The sequence below is a fragment of the Aplysia californica genome, unplaced genomic scaffold, assembly GCF_000002075.1.
Source record: "Aplysia californica isolate F4 #8 unplaced genomic scaffold, AplCal3.0 scaffold00530, whole genome shotgun sequence".
Lineage (NCBI taxonomy): Eukaryota > Metazoa > Mollusca > Gastropoda > Aplysiida > Aplysiidae > Aplysia > Aplysia californica.
The window spans coordinates 325,429-344,322 of record NW_004797800.1 but is presented as its reverse complement, the minus strand read 5'-3'; the positions used below and the strand labels follow the sequence as shown (position 1 = coordinate 344,322).

General features: G+C 39.2%; 1 protein-coding gene across 2 annotated transcripts in view; it reads left to right on the top strand.

Annotated features, from left to right (window-relative positions):
• The first annotated feature begins 2,050 nt into the window (after window positions 1-2,050).
• LOC101855047 overlaps window positions 2,051-18,894 on the top strand; it is a 27,541-nt gene continuing 10,697 nt past the window's right edge. The window contains exons 1-6 of one of the 2 annotated variants that reach the window (XM_005106381.3): window positions 2,051-2,138; window positions 9,072-9,162; window positions 12,370-12,475; window positions 13,168-13,272; window positions 14,735-14,799; window positions 15,786-15,839. In XM_005106381.3, coding sequence (XP_005106438.1) covers window positions 2,101-2,138; window positions 9,072-9,162; window positions 12,370-12,475; window positions 13,168-13,272; window positions 14,735-14,799; window positions 15,786-15,839 — 459 coding nt within the window. In that variant the 5' untranslated portion in view covers window positions 2,051-2,100. Of the gene's footprint in view, window positions 2,139-4,718; window positions 4,903-9,071; window positions 9,163-12,369; window positions 12,476-13,167; window positions 13,273-14,734; window positions 14,800-15,785; window positions 15,840-18,894 lie in introns of those variants that run through there. The other variant, XM_035971886.1, reaches the window with a different exon arrangement.

Here is an 18,894-nt window from a genome sequence, read left to right as displayed (position 1 = left end):
TATTCTCACCCCGGGTGAGAATAAAATGAATATTATTCTCACCCGGTCTGAGAATGCAATGGATTTTTAGGTCTACCTGGGTGTTGAGAACGGATGTAGAAAATAATTTGTGAATTGTAAGAGAGTGGCCGTTCGTGACCTGCCCCAGATAGCGCTGGCCGATTTTTCTAGGCTCCCGCGGGGATTGTTATTGTTTCATTTTTTAAAAATGTTGAGTTGAGAGCATGCACGCATGTCTTCACCAAAACCCTAGACAAGTGTAAATATATTCTAAATTCAGAAAGGAATTCACTTGCCAGAGTAGTATGTTTTTAAAAATAATAGCCTTTAACTGAAAGCTGTTTAATGAAATAATAGTAATAGTTTGTCATTTGTAATGTTAGAATTGGCATTTGTTTTCAACACAAAAAACATGTTTAATTGTTATCCCTAGCAGAACCCACGATTATTTTTAAGGAATGCAGTGCCTTGACCCTAGGCTTATGTTTTTCTTAATTTTGATTGGTTGTAAAACCATTCAAGAGTAAAATTTTCCATTATAGAACCAATAAATTAATACTGTAGCAACAAAAGGTGACACTATTTGGTCAAAAGATAAGGTTTTTCCCCAAATCGACAATAGTCGCCTCTCGCGCCCGAGAGCTGGCCCGCCCGTTCTCAATTTTAGTCACCGCGCTCAGTGGAGTGAGAGAGGGATGGAGGCGAGTTTGGTCGCCTGGAGTGCTCAGTGACAGGGGTCCTATGATGCCCGAAATGAAAAAAGCGGGTGAGAATAGTAGGCTGTCGTTATTCTCACCCGGGGTGAAAATAACTAGATCTAGATTCTAGATTTAGAAATCTAGATCTAGTATGAAATTTTATTCTCACCCGGCGTGAGAATAATATCCAGTTTATCCTCACCTCAGGTGAGAATAATCACTGTGGTATTAAAAGTTATCAATTATTCAAGTAGGCCTAATTATACTGATAATAGTCGAGAGGTTCAGAGCTGATTTGTTGTACTAAAACCAAAAGTTGTCAACAAGAGCAGGGGTCCTGTAATCCTGCACAAATAATGGGCCGTGCCGTGGTTGTGGGAGGGGCAACTTAGTTTTATGAGAGAGCAACACCAGGGATCAGGCCAGGTCAAATAAGCATTTAAAATGTTTTAATCTACTAAACAACTCTTTACTTTACTAAACTAGATCTAGAGTATAGATCTAGAGTATAGATCTAGATCTAGATAGATCTATATCTAGATCTAGAGGTCTAGTCCAATCTAGAGCTAGAATCTAGATTCTAGATTCTAGAGTCTAGTTTAGTCGGGAACAACGTAAATTCATCTTTATCAGCCGGTTTTGACTTTGAAAAAACCCAGCCAAACGAGCAATTCCAGCTACAATATTCAGAGTGAAGCCATCATAGATCTAGAAGATATCTATAAAAATAAGCTTACGTGATGATGTTATGTTATGATCGAGTGTTGAGGAAGAAAAACAAAAAGCTCACTCACTAAACCTCTAGCCCTAGCATTGAGATCTAAGCTTAGCCGCACTTAGCAGCGGAGATAGCAGGCAGTTTTAGCTGTCATGTTTAGAGTCTTCAAGAGACAGGTAATTCAGAGTTGTGCAGACTGAGATTATATAAATACAGAATCAAATTGACAGTAAGTAAAAAGGCGCAAACGAACCTTTATTCATTTTATATAAATTACCTAGATCTAGTTTTTGTCCACACAAAAAAGAAGCAAGCAATAGTGATTTATCCTGAGTGAAAGAAATCTTGTTTCAAAACAAAATTGTTTATCAGGCATATCTTTGGTTTGTTCTTCAAGGAGGAGGAATAATTAAAACACGTTTTTGCCAGCTTGTCCATTTTATTCCTGCATATTTCACTTATTTGATTTTATGGATTGTTGGCACTAATTGTTAACAGAAGTAACGTGTTACAAATTTTTGGACTAGATCTAATGTTTTCAGTGTAAAAGAGTAGCAAGAACTAATAAATCTTATCTCAATTCTTACTGATAGCAGAACGTTATGGGGCGTCTTAGGTAACTTGCTTCTTTCCATCACTTTACTCAATTATCTGGCCATATTTAGCGGCGAATTCAATTTCAAAATGGAGACGACAACAAAACACTTGTCTAGTATAAGAAGGTAGATCTTTATTCGCGATTTCCCGTGTATTATAACCTATATCGTCTTAATTGAAACAGACGAATCCCACAACGGCTGGATTGAACTTTGGTGGACCCACTGTGTTTACCTGTATTAATGCACACTAGCTAGATTCTAGACTAGAATTATGCTACTGAGGCCACCTCAGTATTCTGGCCGGCCACCTCTATTCTCACCCGGAGTGAGAATAGTGCAGGCGAGTCTTGTGGCTATTCTCACCCGGTGCGCGTTCACCAAATTTTGCGTTCACCCTAAACCATAGAATTCTACACTGTGAGGAAAAATTGTAGAAAACTGTGCCGTGAACAAACGTTCCATTTCAACTATAGCCTACTAAAAGCGTACAATTTTGTCTGTGGGCAGTGGAGAGAGAGAGAGAAAGAGAGAGAGGAGTAGCTCGAGAATTTCCGGGCAAAACAAAATGGCGACCCGCGTAGTTCGGCTCGATTCGAAAAGTTAAATAGCCGTAGCATCTTTGTAGACAACCAAATTAATTTACTTTTGTGTTTTAACATAATTTTTTAACTTTGTTTTGGTCAATTTGATCGTCCACACCGATAGACAGTATTAAAAGAGACAGAGAGAGAAAGAAGAGGGGAAGAGTTGATCTTGCGAGAACTTCCGGGCGGGTGAGAATAGCCACTTTCATTCTGGCCACCTCTATTCTCAGTGAGAATAGCGCAGGCGAGTCTTTTGGCTATTCTCACCCGATGGGCGTTCAGCCTAGGCCAACCAGTGAAGCGTTCACCCTGAACCACAGAATTCTACACTGTGATAACAGAATTATAGAATTCTGTGCTGTGAACAAACGTTCTAAATCTAATCTAGAAATCTAGATTAGTAATAGATCTAGATCTAGATATATATCTAGATCTAAATCTAGATCTACTACTACTGTTACTGTTACTACTGTTAGTGTTAGCCTAAAACTAAAAGGTAGCGTCAATTGCCACCGAGTGACGCGGTGGCAATTGACAAAAATGGACTTTGGTATTTTTTTACTTTCCCTCCCGTCTCACACTCAGCTACCAGTTGTCCATTTTCTACTAAATATTGATGCGCTGAACACGAATATCAACTTCATTTCCGTCGCAAATTAATGGTTTTTGAAATATTTGATTGTTTTTAACCGAGATAGACATGCTTTGGACCAATCGGGGGGTTCCAGGGGGGGCCTGCCCCACTGGGGTAAAAGAAAATCTGGGGGGTTACAGGGGGGCATGCCCCCCTGTTTTTACACCCATAATTTGATATTTTACAGTTAGATTTGAAATTGTCTTGAAAATAATTGATTTGCGACAGTTTTAGTGGCTTTATGTGTGATCTGCAGCAAACAGTACAGCAGTTTGACCCCTGAAACAGTGCATTTGTGTGCGGGAGTGAAAGTAAAAATTTACCTGGACTTTTTGTCAATTGCCAGCGAGTGAAGCGGTGTCAAGTCTGAAAGGCCACCTCTATTCTCACCCGGGATGAGAATAGTGCAGGCGAGTCTTTTGGCTATTCTCACCCGGTGCGCGTTCACCGTTATAGCCTAGATCTAGGCCAACAAATTTTGCGTTCACCCTAAACCACAGAATTCTACACTGTGATAACAGAAACATTGTAGAATTCTGGGCGGAAATTCTGTGCCGTGAACAAACGTTCCATTACAACTGTAGCCTACTAAAAGTAAAAGCGTACAATTTTGTCTGTGGGCAGTGGAAAGAGAGAGAGAGAGGAGTAGCGCGAGAACTTCCGGTCAAAACAAAATGGCGACCCGCGTAGTTCGGCTCGATTCGAAAAGTTAAATAGCCGTAGCATCTTTTTTGTAGACAACCAAATTAATTTACTTTTGTGTTTTAACATCATTTTTTAACTTTGTTTTGGTCAATTTGATCGTCCACACCGATAGACAGTATTCAGAAAGAGACAGAGAGAGAGAGAGAGGGGAGGAGTAGATCTTGCGAGAACTTCCGGGCAAAACAAAATGGCGACCCGCGTAGTTCGGCTCGATTCGAAAAGTGAAATAGCCATAGCATCTTTGAAGACGATCAAATTAGCTTACTTTTGTGCTATAACGTAATTTTTTCTTGGCTTTTATCAATTTGATCATCCACACCGATAGACAGTATTCCAAAATGAGGAAAAGCAGGTCTTGTTTCGCAGCGGGTGAGAATAGCCTACGCTGGCAAGTCTCACCCGGGGTGAGAGGTAGATCGTTTTTCTATTCTCACCCCGGATGAGAATAGCCACTTCCAGTCTGAAAACGGGACTAGTCGACTTGTGATGTCCCGGCCCAGGGGGCGGCCATTTTGGCAAAATCAGTCAGGGAATCTCCAGATTGGGCCGTCTTTCGCCGGTTTTGGCCCCGAGAGTAGGCTTGGAGAGTAGGCTTGGGGGGTTTCAGGACGAAATAAAAATATAGAGGGGGGTTCAGGGGGGCCTGCCCCCCTGAATTTTATCATAAAATGATGTTTTGCAGATAGGTTTGATATCTCTCGCTCGTCGAGCATCAAACATAGCCTATAATAGATCTAGATCAAGGCTCAAATAAGCGGGGTGGGAACTGCCGAAAATGCGCGCCCAATCTGGAGATCCCCTGACAGATTTAGCCAAAATGGCCGCCCCCTGAGTGGGGACATCACAACTCGACTCACTAGTGCCCTGAAAACAACACTATCTTTAGCATTATAATAATGTGTGTCCAATGGGTCAATTTGTTCTCAACTAATTTCATTGGACGAGCATCTAGTCAAGAGCTACGGTACCAACTTGGCGTGTTTTCAATAAGACGTATCTAGATTTAGATCTAGATCTAGGATAGCCTTAGCCTACACTGTGGTGAAGAGCGAACACAGGCAATTCTAGAAGTAGGCCTAGAAGGTCACAAACGCACACAAACTCAAGCAGAAATTCACGTTATATCGGGGAACATAAATCGGGGGGCGGGGGTCAGGAAAACACACACACACACACACACAGAGAGAGAGGCGAACGCACAACATAGAGCACTCGAGCACAAAAAAAGCTAGATCTACCCACCAACGCAAAAGAGCTCCAATTTACTCGGTGGCAATTGACAAAAAGTCAATTTTTGTCAATTGCCACCGCGTCACTCGGTGGCAATTGACACTACCAAAACTAAAAGCGTGCAATCTTGTCTGTGGGCAGTGGAGAGAGAGAGGAGTAGCGCGAGAACTTCCAGTCAAAACAAAATGGCGACCCGCGTAGTTCGGCTCGATTCGGAAAGTTAAATAGCCGTAGCATCTTTGTAGACAACCAAATTAATTTAGTTTTGTTTTTTAACTTTGTTTTGGTCAATTTGATCGTCCACACCGATAGACAGTATTCAGAAAGAGAGAGAGGGGAGGAGTAGATATTGCGAGAACTTCCGGGCAAAACAAAATGGCGACCCGCGTAGTTCGGCTCGATTCGAAAAGTGAAATAGCCATACGAAGCCTATTCATGAAAAAATGTTATTCGGACTCTGATTCTTGTCCAGCATGACATCACTTCCGACTGCCGACTTCCTGTGACTCGTGAATCCGGCTTCCAGTCCTGCCTCACCCGTGACTCGCCTCAGGCTGGGTAGAGACCGGGATCACTTCGGGCTAAAAGGTGTTTTGTGCAGGAGCCGAGTTTTAATCTTATGATGAATTTGAGGCCGGCCTGAAAAGTTATTATAGCGCTTCTAATAAATGTTTATTTGTCAAGAGGTCATCAGAAGCAATTAAAGATGGCTTGTTAGCGTGTGTCGGGGTCGGATGGGCGGCCTGCACACATGTGGCTATGTGCGTGTCGGGGAGGGGGGTGGGGGGGGGGGCACTATCGGTACGGGCGTTGAACGTCACATACGCGTCAGTCTTTTTCCCCCCGGCAACTGATCATATTACAATAATAAGCTAGTCTTGACGTAGATCTACATAATGAATTGTGCCCTGGTCTATGGAATCAAAAGTTGCCGTATTATGCTCAGCTCTACACAGCAACACAACTTTTTCTTGGTAAACAATCGATTTGACACAGGCTTTGTATTTGAATGAATCGGTCTTTTTTTTTTACACAGCTCATAATATGCAGGTGCCAGGTGGTCTGCTATCTTCAATTTTACCTTTTTCTGCAACAAAGAAAGTGGGACACATGGGGGATGGGGGTGGGGCGTATCAATGAGGCGGCGGGCATTGGATCGGCAGATAAGGTGTGGGGGAAACTAAAAAATGGCGGAAAATTGGAAGCACTGAACGTTAGATCTATAGAATGAAGACACTTCCTTTTTTCCGGTCCCGAGTCTGAATAAGAATTTTTGTTATTTGGACTCGAGTCCGAATATGAAAAAATGTTATTCGGACTCGAGTCCGAATAACGACGGCCATAGCTTTATAGGCATCTTTGAAGACGATCAAATTAGCTTACTTTTGTGCTATAATAACATAATTTTTTCTTGGCTTTTATCAATTTGATCATCCACACCGATAAACAGTATTCCAAAATGAGGAAAAACAGGTCTTGTTTCACACCGGGTGAGAATAACCTACGCTGGCAAGTCTCACCCGGGGTGAGAGGTAGATCGTATTTTTATTCTCACCCCGGGTGAGAATAGCAGGTGAGAATTGGCTATTCTCACCCGGTGGGCGTTCACAGTGATAGCCTAGGCCTAGGCCAACCATTGTTCACCGTGAAACACAGAATTCTACATTGTGATAGATCTAACAAAAGTGTAGAACTCTGTGCCGTGAACAAACTTTCCAGCGCTCTTGTGTTTTGTTTTTTACAAGGCAAGGGGGGTTGCCCCCCTGACTAAAAACAAAACAAAACATGGGGTGTTTCAGGCGGGGGCATCCCCCCCCCCCCCCCCCCTGAATTTGACCACGATTTGATGTTTATCAATTAGGTTTGAAAGGCTGTCTCTCCGGCCCGCGAATCAAAAAGTAATCGTTTAGACTTAGAACCGGAAATAATCGTCGTTGAGGTCAAAACTAGATTCTAGAATTTCCCTGGGTTATATTTCCCTGTCACAAAAGACGGGACCACCATCCAAGTAGTGCCGTTTGGGGTTTCAGGGGGGCCCCCCTGAATTTTACCACCATTTAATGTTTTGCAGTTGTTAGGTTTGATATCTTAGCTTGCCGCGAATCAAACGTATCTAGATCTAGATGTAGGTCAGGCTCAAATAAAGGGGGTGGGAACTACCGAAAAGCACTCAATTTTGTTTGTGGGCAGTGAGAGAGAGAGAGAGAGAGGAGTAGCGCGAGAACTTCCGGGCAAAACAAAATGGCGACCCATGTAGTTCGGCTCGATTCGAAAAGTTAAATAACAAGCATCTTTGTAAACGACCAAATTAATTTACTTTTGTAACATAATTTTTTACGAAGTGGCTAGCCGTACTTAGATCTAGGTTTGGCCCTATCGAAGCCTGTTAAGTACACAGGTCTCATTAGATCTAGATCTAGTAATTATTCAGGTTCAAATACATGCAAGTCAGTAAGGCACCTTTTGGTTTTGTCTGAAATACGAAGACTTAGGCATTGCAAACAAAAAATTTCATTTACAATTCAGCCATCAATATTAAGTACGGCTAGATTGACAGTCTAGCCATCCTTAAGTACGGGATTAACATTAGAAAACAGGAGGTTTAAAATACATGCACTGTCATTAAGGCACCTGGTTTCGTCTCAAATACAAATACTTTAGGTACTGCACACTAAAAATTTATATTTACAATTCAGTAGGCCTATTTTTTTTTAAATGGTCAGTCTAGCCATCATATTAAGAATAAGTACGGCTAGACTGCCAGTCTAGCCGTCATTAAGTACGGCTAGCCTCTTTCAATTTTTTATCTTTGTTTTGGTCAATTTGATCGTCCACACCGATAGTACATTCAAATTCAGAAAGAGACGGAGAGAGAGAGGGGAGGAGTAGATCTTGCGATAACTTCCAGTGAAAACAAAATGGCGACCCGCGTAGTTCGGCTCGATTCGAAAAGTGAAATAGCCATAGCATCTTTGTAGACTATCAAATTAGCTTACTTTTGTGCTAAAACGTCATTTTTTTCTTTGATTTTGTCAATTTGATTATCCACACCGATAGACAGTATTCCGAAATAAGGAAAAACAGGTGTTGTTTCACACCGGGTGAGAGTTGCCAAAGCTGGCAAGTCTCACCCGGGGTGAGAGGTCGATCGTATTTTTATTCTCACCCCGGGTGAGGATAGCCACTTCCTATGCTAACAACAGTGGGGGGTTTCATCGGGGCTTGCCCCCGCTGGAAACAATACATAGCCTAAAGAAGTGGCTATCCTCACACTTCTGAGGAAGAAAAATGAATGTATACAAATTTTCAAATCATACTAGATCTAGTGATGCTGTGAGCCTATTTTTAGATGGATGACAAGATCTACTCGTTAGAACTGAAATATTTTAGGACGAGACTACACATTACATTGCTGAAACATTTTGTATTTTTGCTGATTCTATGTGTAAATTGTATGACATGTAAGGATTGTTGTATGAAGAGCTTTAAAGAATACATTTTTAAGTTGATTTTGGTCTTTTCAATTAAAAAAATAGATGGAAGAATAAAAGAAGTTCAAATTTGGTAAATGTTATATATAATTTTATATTTATAACTGGTTGTATTTTTGATTTAGGGAGTTCAAGGCTGTGCATCTTCCACCTAGTTTTCCATGGTCACTACACAGTGGTTAATCTGTGGCTGTCTAGGCACTGATGGGCTGGGGGGGGGGGGGGGGGGGGGCATCTGCTGGCTAGTGGTCTTGCTTAGGATTTTGCAGCATTTGGACAGAAATGCAGACTTACATTATAGATATCTGAAATATTATGCATGCATCTATCATACGTTGTATTATTTAGTTATCAAACTTTGGGCAGATGGCTAAAGGTAGTCAGCTTATAAACATTGAGTTAATCTTTTCAGGACTGTAGAGGAGGTGAACAACTACTGTCTTGACCCCTATGATATTTCACATGCTGAAGAATGGCAGGAGGAGCTGCAGAATCTTTTAAAGGTATGGCATTGTACTATTATTGTTACACCATTATGATTTTTTTGTCCTTTTCAGCTTGTTATAATCTATAATATAATATATTAACGATTTTTTGTTTTTAATTCAGGAAGTTTCTGTAAAGCATGCTGTTACATTTACAGTCGTAAGACTTGGTTTGGAGAGAAAAATGGCTTCGAAGTGAAATCAACTGAAGTTAAAGATGTAGATTTTCTTGTGGCGTATCAAAAAGACAGGGATGCCACTTTTCCGCTTTTTTTTGCTACATTTCCAGTATTTTGATCCTGATCCTCTATTCTGTTATAGAGATCGAGATCAAATCTATAGTAAAAAAAAAACAAAACAAAAAACCCCCACACACACAACTTGCGCCAAATGTTCAAATAACGGAAAAACGAAGACTTCGCCATAAGTTCAAATAATGGGGAGAAAAAAACCCGGGAAGATTTGTGCTAATCTCAGCAAGTCGGCAGGGTTGGGTTGATTTAAATCAGGTTGATTTATTATTTTTAAATCAGTTGATTTTTTTGATTTAAATCAACTTGATTTTTAAGATAAAAATCAGTGATTTAAATCACTTTAAAAAAAAAAATTTTCTTCAGTTTTTACATTTATTTCAACATTCAGAATTCCTTTCCTTGGTTTCATAAAACAGATATAAGGTTAAGTAGACTAATATAATCATGTTTAAAAGTCTGCTTTCCCTCCTTTCACTGTAAAATAATACAGTATTCAATTTACTTTTTTTTTCATAATTGAAATCAGAGCTGGGTTGATTTAAATCAGTTGAATTTTTTATATTTTAATCAACTTGATTTTTAAAGTAAAAATCAGTGATTTAAATCACTTTTTAAAAAATGTATTCAGTTTTTACATATTTGAACATTCAGAATTCCTTCCCTTGGTTTTATTAATCAGATATATACAGTCAAACCTGCCCTGACGGCCACCTCTATAAGACGGCCACCTGTACAAACGGCCACTTTCCATTTCCCCCCTTGCGTTTTTTCTATATAATTTAACTGTATAAAACGGGCACCTGTCCGCCGCGGCCACCATATTTTAACACACAACCCCTATCACACAAAGCAAATACACCTGTCTAAGACGGCCACCTGAGTGAATCCATTACGTTTTGTCAAAAATTGTGCACTGGCCCCTGGCGTTGTCAGCGAGCCGTCATAATCTAATCACCTGTCGTTGTTGTTAGGTAGTCCCTCCAACCGATCATGTAGCGTAGGCCCCTCCCACTGTTGACCAATAAGTAACAAAATTAATTTGCAGCTGCTGGTGAGGTAAGCGTGTGATCCCTCATATCCCATAAGCCCCGCCCACAATTCATACACACAAATCGTAAGTGAGATGAGTGATCACTGTTTACCCCGTCTGTAACAAAGGACGTCAACCTGAACTTGTGACAGAATCGCCGCTCGTTCTCCAAACGGTAGCGACACGTGTGTTTGTTTTACCATAGCACCCAGTCCTCCTTGTCTCACACATTTCGTTTTATTGTCATCCTTGTACAAAAGCAGCAACAAAAGAAAAAAAAGAAGAAAAAACCCCAGCGAAAACAACAACAACAACAACATAACAACAACAACAACAACAATGCGGCTACCTTCGGGTGGGACCTCAGAAAAAAATGGTTTGTTTTCTTCGTCTTGATCAGTCCTGCCTAAGACGGCCACCTGTCTTATGCGGCCACTTTTCTCCTTGACAATGGGTGGCCGTCTTACACAGGTTCGACTGTATATATAAGGTTTAGTAGACTAATATAATCATGCTTAAAAGTCTGCTTTCCCCCCTGTCACTATAAAATAATACAGTATTCAATTGACTTTTTTTTTCATAATTGAAATCAGGGTTGGGTTGATTTAAATCAGGTAGATTTAAATCAGTTGATTTTTAAAAATTTAAATCAACTTGATTTTAAAAATAAAACTCAGTGATTTAAATCACTTTTAAAAAATGTATTCTGTTTTTACATCTTTAAACATTCAGAATTCCTTTCCTTGGTTTTATAAAACAGATATAAGGTTTAGTAGACTAATATAATATGCTTAAAAGTTTGCTTTCCCCCTGTCACTGTAAAATAATACAGTATTCAATTTACTTTTTTTTTTCATTATTGAAATTAACATTTTCTTTTTCTTTTTAGACAAACACAAGCGCGCACACACACACACACACACACACACACACACACTGTAATAAAATGCAAGTTTATCTATGCATAATTACTCTCCCCCCCCCCCTTCCTTTTAGACTGACATTTTCTTCATTTTTTCTCTGTAGCCATAATTCACTGATATATATATTAGCAGATTAAGGCTTTCTTTTGCGGTTGCTTAAATTAATCATTAGTTAAAATAAAGACAATGCATTTTGCACTAAAAGAATATACTTTTAGCAATCAAAAATCCCAAACTGTGTCGACATTAAAAAAAAAAAAAATCCGATTTAAATTTTAAAAATCTTGATCAAAATTTTTTTTAAAACGATTTTTTGGGTTTTTATTATTTTTTTTTTAAATCACCAACCCTGCAAGTCGGGAAAACACACGCCGGGCGTGTGGATTTTCAGCTTTTTTCAAAAAAGTTGAGTGGCATCCCTGAAAAGAGCAATATCGTCTGCATAGTCAAAGTCAAAAAGTTTTTTGAATCTGCTGAGTTTGATGACATGCCCATTATTGTACATAGAGTCTATTTATAGGTATATTTGTTGGGGCAAGTAGTCAGTGACTATGATAAACTTTAAAGGTGATATATATATATATACTCTTCTTTCCCTCACTGTCATCGTCTTTAATTTAAGTACGTTTGTGTTCAACTTTGACTGTGCTTCTTATATGTATGTGAATGTTCTAAACTTGGGTTGACCACACTGATGACCTCCATATTTAATCATTTCTCTTTTTCACAACTTTTCTGTACATACTCGTCAATTGGTCATGAAAATCCAATAAGTTGTATTTAAGTTAAGACCTTAAGTAACTTAAGGTGACTTCTATTGTGCATTATTCAAGTCCTTAGTAAAGTTTGGTTGTATGTCAGCAGTATGCTTAAATTTAGAACAGAAAGTGCTGGTGCAGATATGCATGATTTTTTTCCCTCCGATTAAGGGCATGATGGGGTTTTATGCACATTTTTATAATTGCTGTAATTGTCCATCCTGCACATTATTTTGAATAGTCATATCATGTGTCCTCAGAGGAAACAGCAGCTGAAGTCGGAGCTGTTGGCTATTACACAAGAACAGAAACTGGTTTGTGAATGTTTTGAAAATCCAGTGCAATGGATGGAAACACACCAGTCAGGTACCCCACTGATGATGCCCTTAGTTTTTGTGTAATAAAGAGAAAATCAACTTGAACCAATGATTATTTTGGTTATATGTATTATAAATATTGTTGCTTCTCCTCTGAGTGGATTCCCTTTGCAAAGTTAATTTTTTTTTAAATTCCTATTTTTTTCCTTGGGGGGGACGGGGCTCCGCTTTTGTGTAACTTCCTTAGTTTGAGAGACCTGATTGAATTAACTCTGTGCATTATCAGCAATCGTTTTAATAATGCCTTAATATTGATGATCAATAACTTCCACCTTTTAGAAGACCATATTATTAAAGAGTGTCTTGCTTGAACTGAACTATGATTGAAATTACTGTTGCGTTCCAAACCCAGTTACAGTGAAAATAAATGTACGTAATAATAACTTTTAAAACATATGACAGGTATCTGGCCATTAGTGTCATTCACTTTTCTTTACTGATAACGTGTAGCCAGATTTTTACTTTTGAATAATTGTAGCTTCTTCTCAAGAATTTTTAAAAATCTTGTATTTTAATGTGTAACTCACACAGTATACACTAGAATTTAGTAAATAATTCCCCCCTGTGCATCCTGTTGTCACTATTTTGACATACAATATAATATTTGTGAATACTATATAATTTTGTAAAAGCTGAATTAGTCTGGCAGTGCTAAAAAAAAATTATGTTTTTGTATTGCAGTTGATAAAGACCTCGCCAAGTCAGATGAAGTCCTGTCAGAAGTCAATTCCCTCCTGAAGGAGAGTGCAGTGAAGATAGATCGGACTGTCGATTCTGCTTTCGAGGGTACTATGTAACATTTTTTCACATGAAGTTAATGGCAAATTCTACATTACTTCAGGAAGCCCACCAGTCGAGTTTCCTCACTGAGTGCTGTTTTTTTTTTATGTTAAATTTTATTGAAGGTGTTTCAACTCCCCAGCGGTAAGACTGTAGGAGGAATTTCATAACTAGGCTACAGAACTCACTGGTCAGTCTAATTAAACTGTCTAATTGCTTTTTTCTCTCAAATTATAGGCCTTATTTTCATCACACAAAAATAACAAGAAATCATAAGAATAACTTGTTACTTTTCCATGATTAAAAAAAGAAGAAATGAATAACTCTCTTAGCATCTTGTGAGAATTGTTTAGTATAGATCTACACCCTCACTCTGTTACTCATGCTAATCATCTCTTGAGCTTTGAGCTTCATTGTTCAAGTTTTTAATCTATGTTTAATGGTATTTTAAACCTCTTTCGTTCTTTTTTCCAAGATGAAATCTCTCTTTAAAACTCCTAATGTTCATCAGGAACTTCTTTGAGCCGATCAGTAGCAATGACAAATGACACTTTCAGAGTGGAGAGTAATCTCACTCATCTTCTGTACCATAAGAAGGGTAACTTGATGCAATTCTTATATTCAATGAACTTTGCACATTAGGCCTGTTTTTCTCTCCATCTGTTTGAGTTGCACATTTACAACACTTTGGGCTTTCCTAAGTATTGACTTGTTTCAAATGTATGGCTATCAGCTTGAGTTAATGGCTTTACTTACTCCCATTCTACTGGGTTTTTCTCGTTGAGTCATGGTTACTTTCCCTTTTGCCTTTTGTTACAGGGATGGATGTAACATGTAATTCATAGATCCTACCACTGAGTGTAAATATCTCATAGATTTATAAATACCAGCCTGCTGCTTACTTCTTGTAATTGATATAACAAAATGCTTCTTCATTTTTATTTCAGTAAAAATTTATAATGCACTTCTTTTTTTTTACAATTTCATTTTGTTTATTATTATAGTTAAGTTCAATTTGTTGTTAGTGTATGGAGTTTGAACCCAGCATTAAATAAATATTTTCATTGGGCTTCTGTGGAGTGTCTACAAATCAAGACTTTTTGTCAAATCAAAGCAAGTACTTTTGTTAGTTTATAGATATATTTTGTTGCTTGCATGAGAGGCTTGAAGTGAGTCTGGTCTTATAAAAAGTGGTTGATTAAGATTAACAGGGGGAACTAGAGACGAGATATTATATGAAGTTGGATTTTCTATTCCAATTCAAAGAGTATATTTTTCTGTACAACTAGTAAATCCACACATCATCGGATATTTCCTCACTACAATTAAATGCAATAAATTGCAACTCCTTGTTAAAGAAAACCCTGGTTTTACCATTGGGACTCAGTATAAGTCAGATTTTAAACCGTCTGTACTGCTTTTTTGCTACATCAATAAATGTCATGGCTGTCTGAATTTCTATCATCAGCACTCTCTGTACTTCGAGACACCTTGAGAACTTCAGAACAGAAAGTGGCTGCTCTTGAGTCTGAGGTTTGTTTACAATTTTTCACATCATTACTTTGATCATATTTTATACTTCATTTTAATTGGAATGCAATTATTTTATCTCTAAAGTTCAAAACATCGTTTAGTTACTCTAGCCCTATACAAAACAGCGCAAGTGTGTCTCCCAAAAATGAAAACTATAATCTTTGAACTTGATGGAAAACTGTAAAACTTAATAGGGCATAGAATTTGTAGCAAGCGCAGTTACTCTGGCGAATAACAAGGCACTGGATGAGAATCAGATGGATGTAACTTAATTTCTCAACAACCATTCACCCGACTTTGATGAAATGTACACACATGAAAGAACATTATGATTTCCATACATGTACCAAAAATCTGTGAAATTTATTGACAACTGAAAAATTTTTTTAAAGCCTTAAGCGCGATAAACATAATAGATTAAATTAGTTGAAATTGAGAACATTTTGTACACACAGTAACTGGGCAAATATAATCGCATTTAGGTTGGGTTTTCACAGACTGTGAGGGGCAAACTTGGTCTTTTCTTTTGGTATGGAATATTTCGTGGTTAGAGTGAGGATGCTGCCGATATTTAGTGTCAAAAGTGTGGATTACGCCATGACTTGCCCGCCTGTAGCTGATGCGTGCAGGAGCGGCCAGTGACCCTTATGTAACCCGACACAGAGTAGTTCCGACAGTGATTTAATGACTTTCAGATGTCGCTGGGCTGGGAAACTAAGAGGCACGATTTTGGCCAATTTTTTGCGCCGTATGTCATCTTTGAGGAAAGGTCTACTTGAGATCTCCACTTGGAACTAACTTGTACATGTACCATGTACTAATATGCACATCCACTGTCTCCATTCTCCATAAGGCCAACACAGGGGTAGCCATGACGTTATGTGCAAAGGACAATATAAACATTTTCAAGAAGGAGACCTTTGTCTATGTTTGTTGCAGTAAAGAAATAACTTTTAAAAAAGATTTTTGTTTTCTTCTCTTTTTAGCTCTCTGATCACTTGAGCGGTCAAACAGATTCTGAGCTCCAACTGTCCTCACTGGTAAGAGAATGGTTGTGGTGTTTTGTGTTAGTTTGTCTGCACAAAATGAATTTTTATCTGTGATCATTGTCCATATGTGAGGCATCGTGGTGAAATCTGGCGTTCGTCAAAATATAGAAATGGTAGAAACCAACATTTTTCCACCCATTTGGAAATTTCTATTGAATATTTTTTTTTCTGCTCAACACCTTATATACCTGTTTAAAAACACATTTCTGTGTGTATTTTACTGAAAATGTTGACTAAAGGTACAGGAAATGTACATTTTCAGTTTCAAAAGACTCTCAAACTATGGAAATCGCCAAACTTTAGCAGCCCTTTTCTTGCTAAGTTTACCTCTGAAACCGGGCTACATCCCCCTCTTTCAATCGAAAATATCTTGACTTTTTTTCAAGACTGTTAAGTCTCCGAGTTGGGGAAGTAAAGGACTGATTTTTTTTTTTAAATTTAATTTTGTGACTTTGATGGATTTAAAAAACATACAAAACATGGCCCCCATTACCATGGCTACTGCTAGATTCATCTACAAAATAGATGATTGCAACTTTATTTTTTTTAAATTAGTCCTTTACTTCTCCAACTCGAAGTCAGGTACCCATAACATGTGGGTGGGCAGGAGGTAGGGCTGGGTCACGAGCGCGAGAACGGAACTGAATCGTCACTCTTTCCTGCGGAACGCGATTCACTTCAGCGGAACGCGGAACAGTATCGCCAAACGATTCCCGATTCACTCCCCTGTCGCTGTCACCACCTTGTGGCTTGTTTACTGCTGAGTCGAGTCACGAGCGCAAGAACGGAACGGAACACTTAGTATGGCTCCCCTTATTTTACAAAAGATGGTATGGTCCAACCCCCCTATTCAAACAAAATGAATGGGGTCCAACCAATAGACAGAAGGAATTTTATGGAGCCATTGTTTTAGCGAATGGTGGGGTTTGGGGTGGGGATCACTAATTGAGGTCAGTTGATAGAGCAGCGCAACGAAGGGTGTTGGGCGGAGAGGATGGCGGAACAACAAGAGTGTGACTTGCGCTCACCAAGTGGCGTTGATATGACACTATTCTGTTTCAGTCAGTGTTCCACCACAGCTCCACGAGCGCTCGCGTACTCACGATTCATTGAAGCCGACTGAATCGCGAATCGCCACTCTCAAATTTGACGAGCAGGATCCAGCCCTAGCAGGAGGGGGCTAAAAAAAATCTGTGACCAAACTGAGGCTCGAACCTGGACTTTCTGCTTTGGAGACAAGCGCACTAACCACTCCGCCACCACGCCACTGTAAGCTACAGGCTTTAAAAATACTGCAATAGTGCTGTGCGGTCGTGTTGCCACCGTGAGCACAACAAAGTGGGAATCCCTCAATGACGTCACACAAGATGGCTGTTACTATAAATATCGGCCAATGGCGTACATCTGTCGTTCTCAAGTTATCCCCACGTGACAAAAATCCTAGTGCTCAGGAGCAAGGAAAATACGGGATCTTAGCCGATGAAGCCGAGGAAGAATCTATAGTGACCCATGAACTGAGGTGACCCCTGGGTGGGTTTATGACATGGATGAGCAAAGAGTAGTCAACCTTGATGACCAATCACAATGGCATGAGGCATGCAATATAATCGTTAGCCTATCGTGAGTCTCGAGATCTTTATCTACGTTTATCCAGTTGCCCCTCCCCTTTACCTGTCCTAAAATTTTAGTTTTCCATCTCTGATTGAATCCCCCTGCCTTTGTCATTACGCACCATTACGTTGTGACCACACCTATTAAAATTCAGGCTGTCTCGCAAATTCGGGAATAGAGAAAAATTACCTTCAATGGCCAGGGAAGAGTTGACAGTTCGATGTGATCCTGCCTGGAGCAAACTTGTAGGCCCTACCCACCCAGCGAGTGATGTAAGTTTAGGTGGCGAGCTCAGATGCGAGTGCGATGTTTGGGGAAAAGAAACCCATCAGTCAGTTCACACCTCGGTGTGATCCCGTCCGGGGCAAACATTGCATAGCGTCATCGAGTTTTACAACGTGTATGTGATCACATTCACGGGAGTGGCTGATCTTTGACGCAACGGACCGATCTTTGATCTCAACTTTTCACTCGTGGTTGATCGGTTGTGCCCGCCCATGTGTTTGTTCCGTAAATTGTGATCTGAATGCCGGCACCTACCCTTTCATTAAGCTTCTAAAGTACTCAAAATGTACTTTAAAAATACTTAAAAGTACTTTTACTGTTCCCGTCCGATTATGCGATTGTGTGGCCTCGTTTTTTTCGCATAATTCTACACCATGTGGATAATTTTGGATTCCCCGTGTTTTTTCACATTTTTCACAAAAAAGCAATGTACTAAACACCTTGCTATGTGACTATAGGGAAGTAATCAGAGTAATGAGTCTCATTTGTCAAGTTGGTTATTTCCCTTGTTAGGGATTTTTGTTCCTTGAGCATGTTCAATTTTTCAATCAATCAAAAGTAAGTTATTCTCATGTCTGCTAATGTTTCTTGTTTGACAGGTGTCCCTGGTTTTAGTGATGTGCCAGCATCAGAGGTTCAGATGTTGTTGTTTTTTAATTGGTAAAAATCATTTTTTCCCCAAGTTACAGAGATTATATTTTTGGGGTTTTTTTTCTTTTTGATTGATGTGTTCTTTCCAAATACTCAAAAAACTACTGATACTGATATGTTCAGGTTTTCAATTCTTCTGTACATAGTTCTAAAACATGAAAATTCTTGTTGAAAAAGCGCAAAACATGTTGTGAATAGCGTTATGGTAATTTGCATAATTTTTCATTTGTCTTGCTTAATTTGGCCATCTAAATTTGCATAATTCTGCAGGGACAGCTTTTATAAAAAAGCATCGGAGTAGAGTAAAAGTACTGATTCTCAAAAATGTACTGGAGTACAGTAAAAGTACCGAAAGTTGTAACATAAGTACAAGTATCGGAGTACTTGTACTCTGTTTCAACCAGCTCTGCTTACCTTTGTAGGAAAGCGGGAAGCTTGGGTTGTCTTTGCTGAGACGGCGAGCAGACACCGGCTCATCTCCAATTCGGGGTGTAGTCTG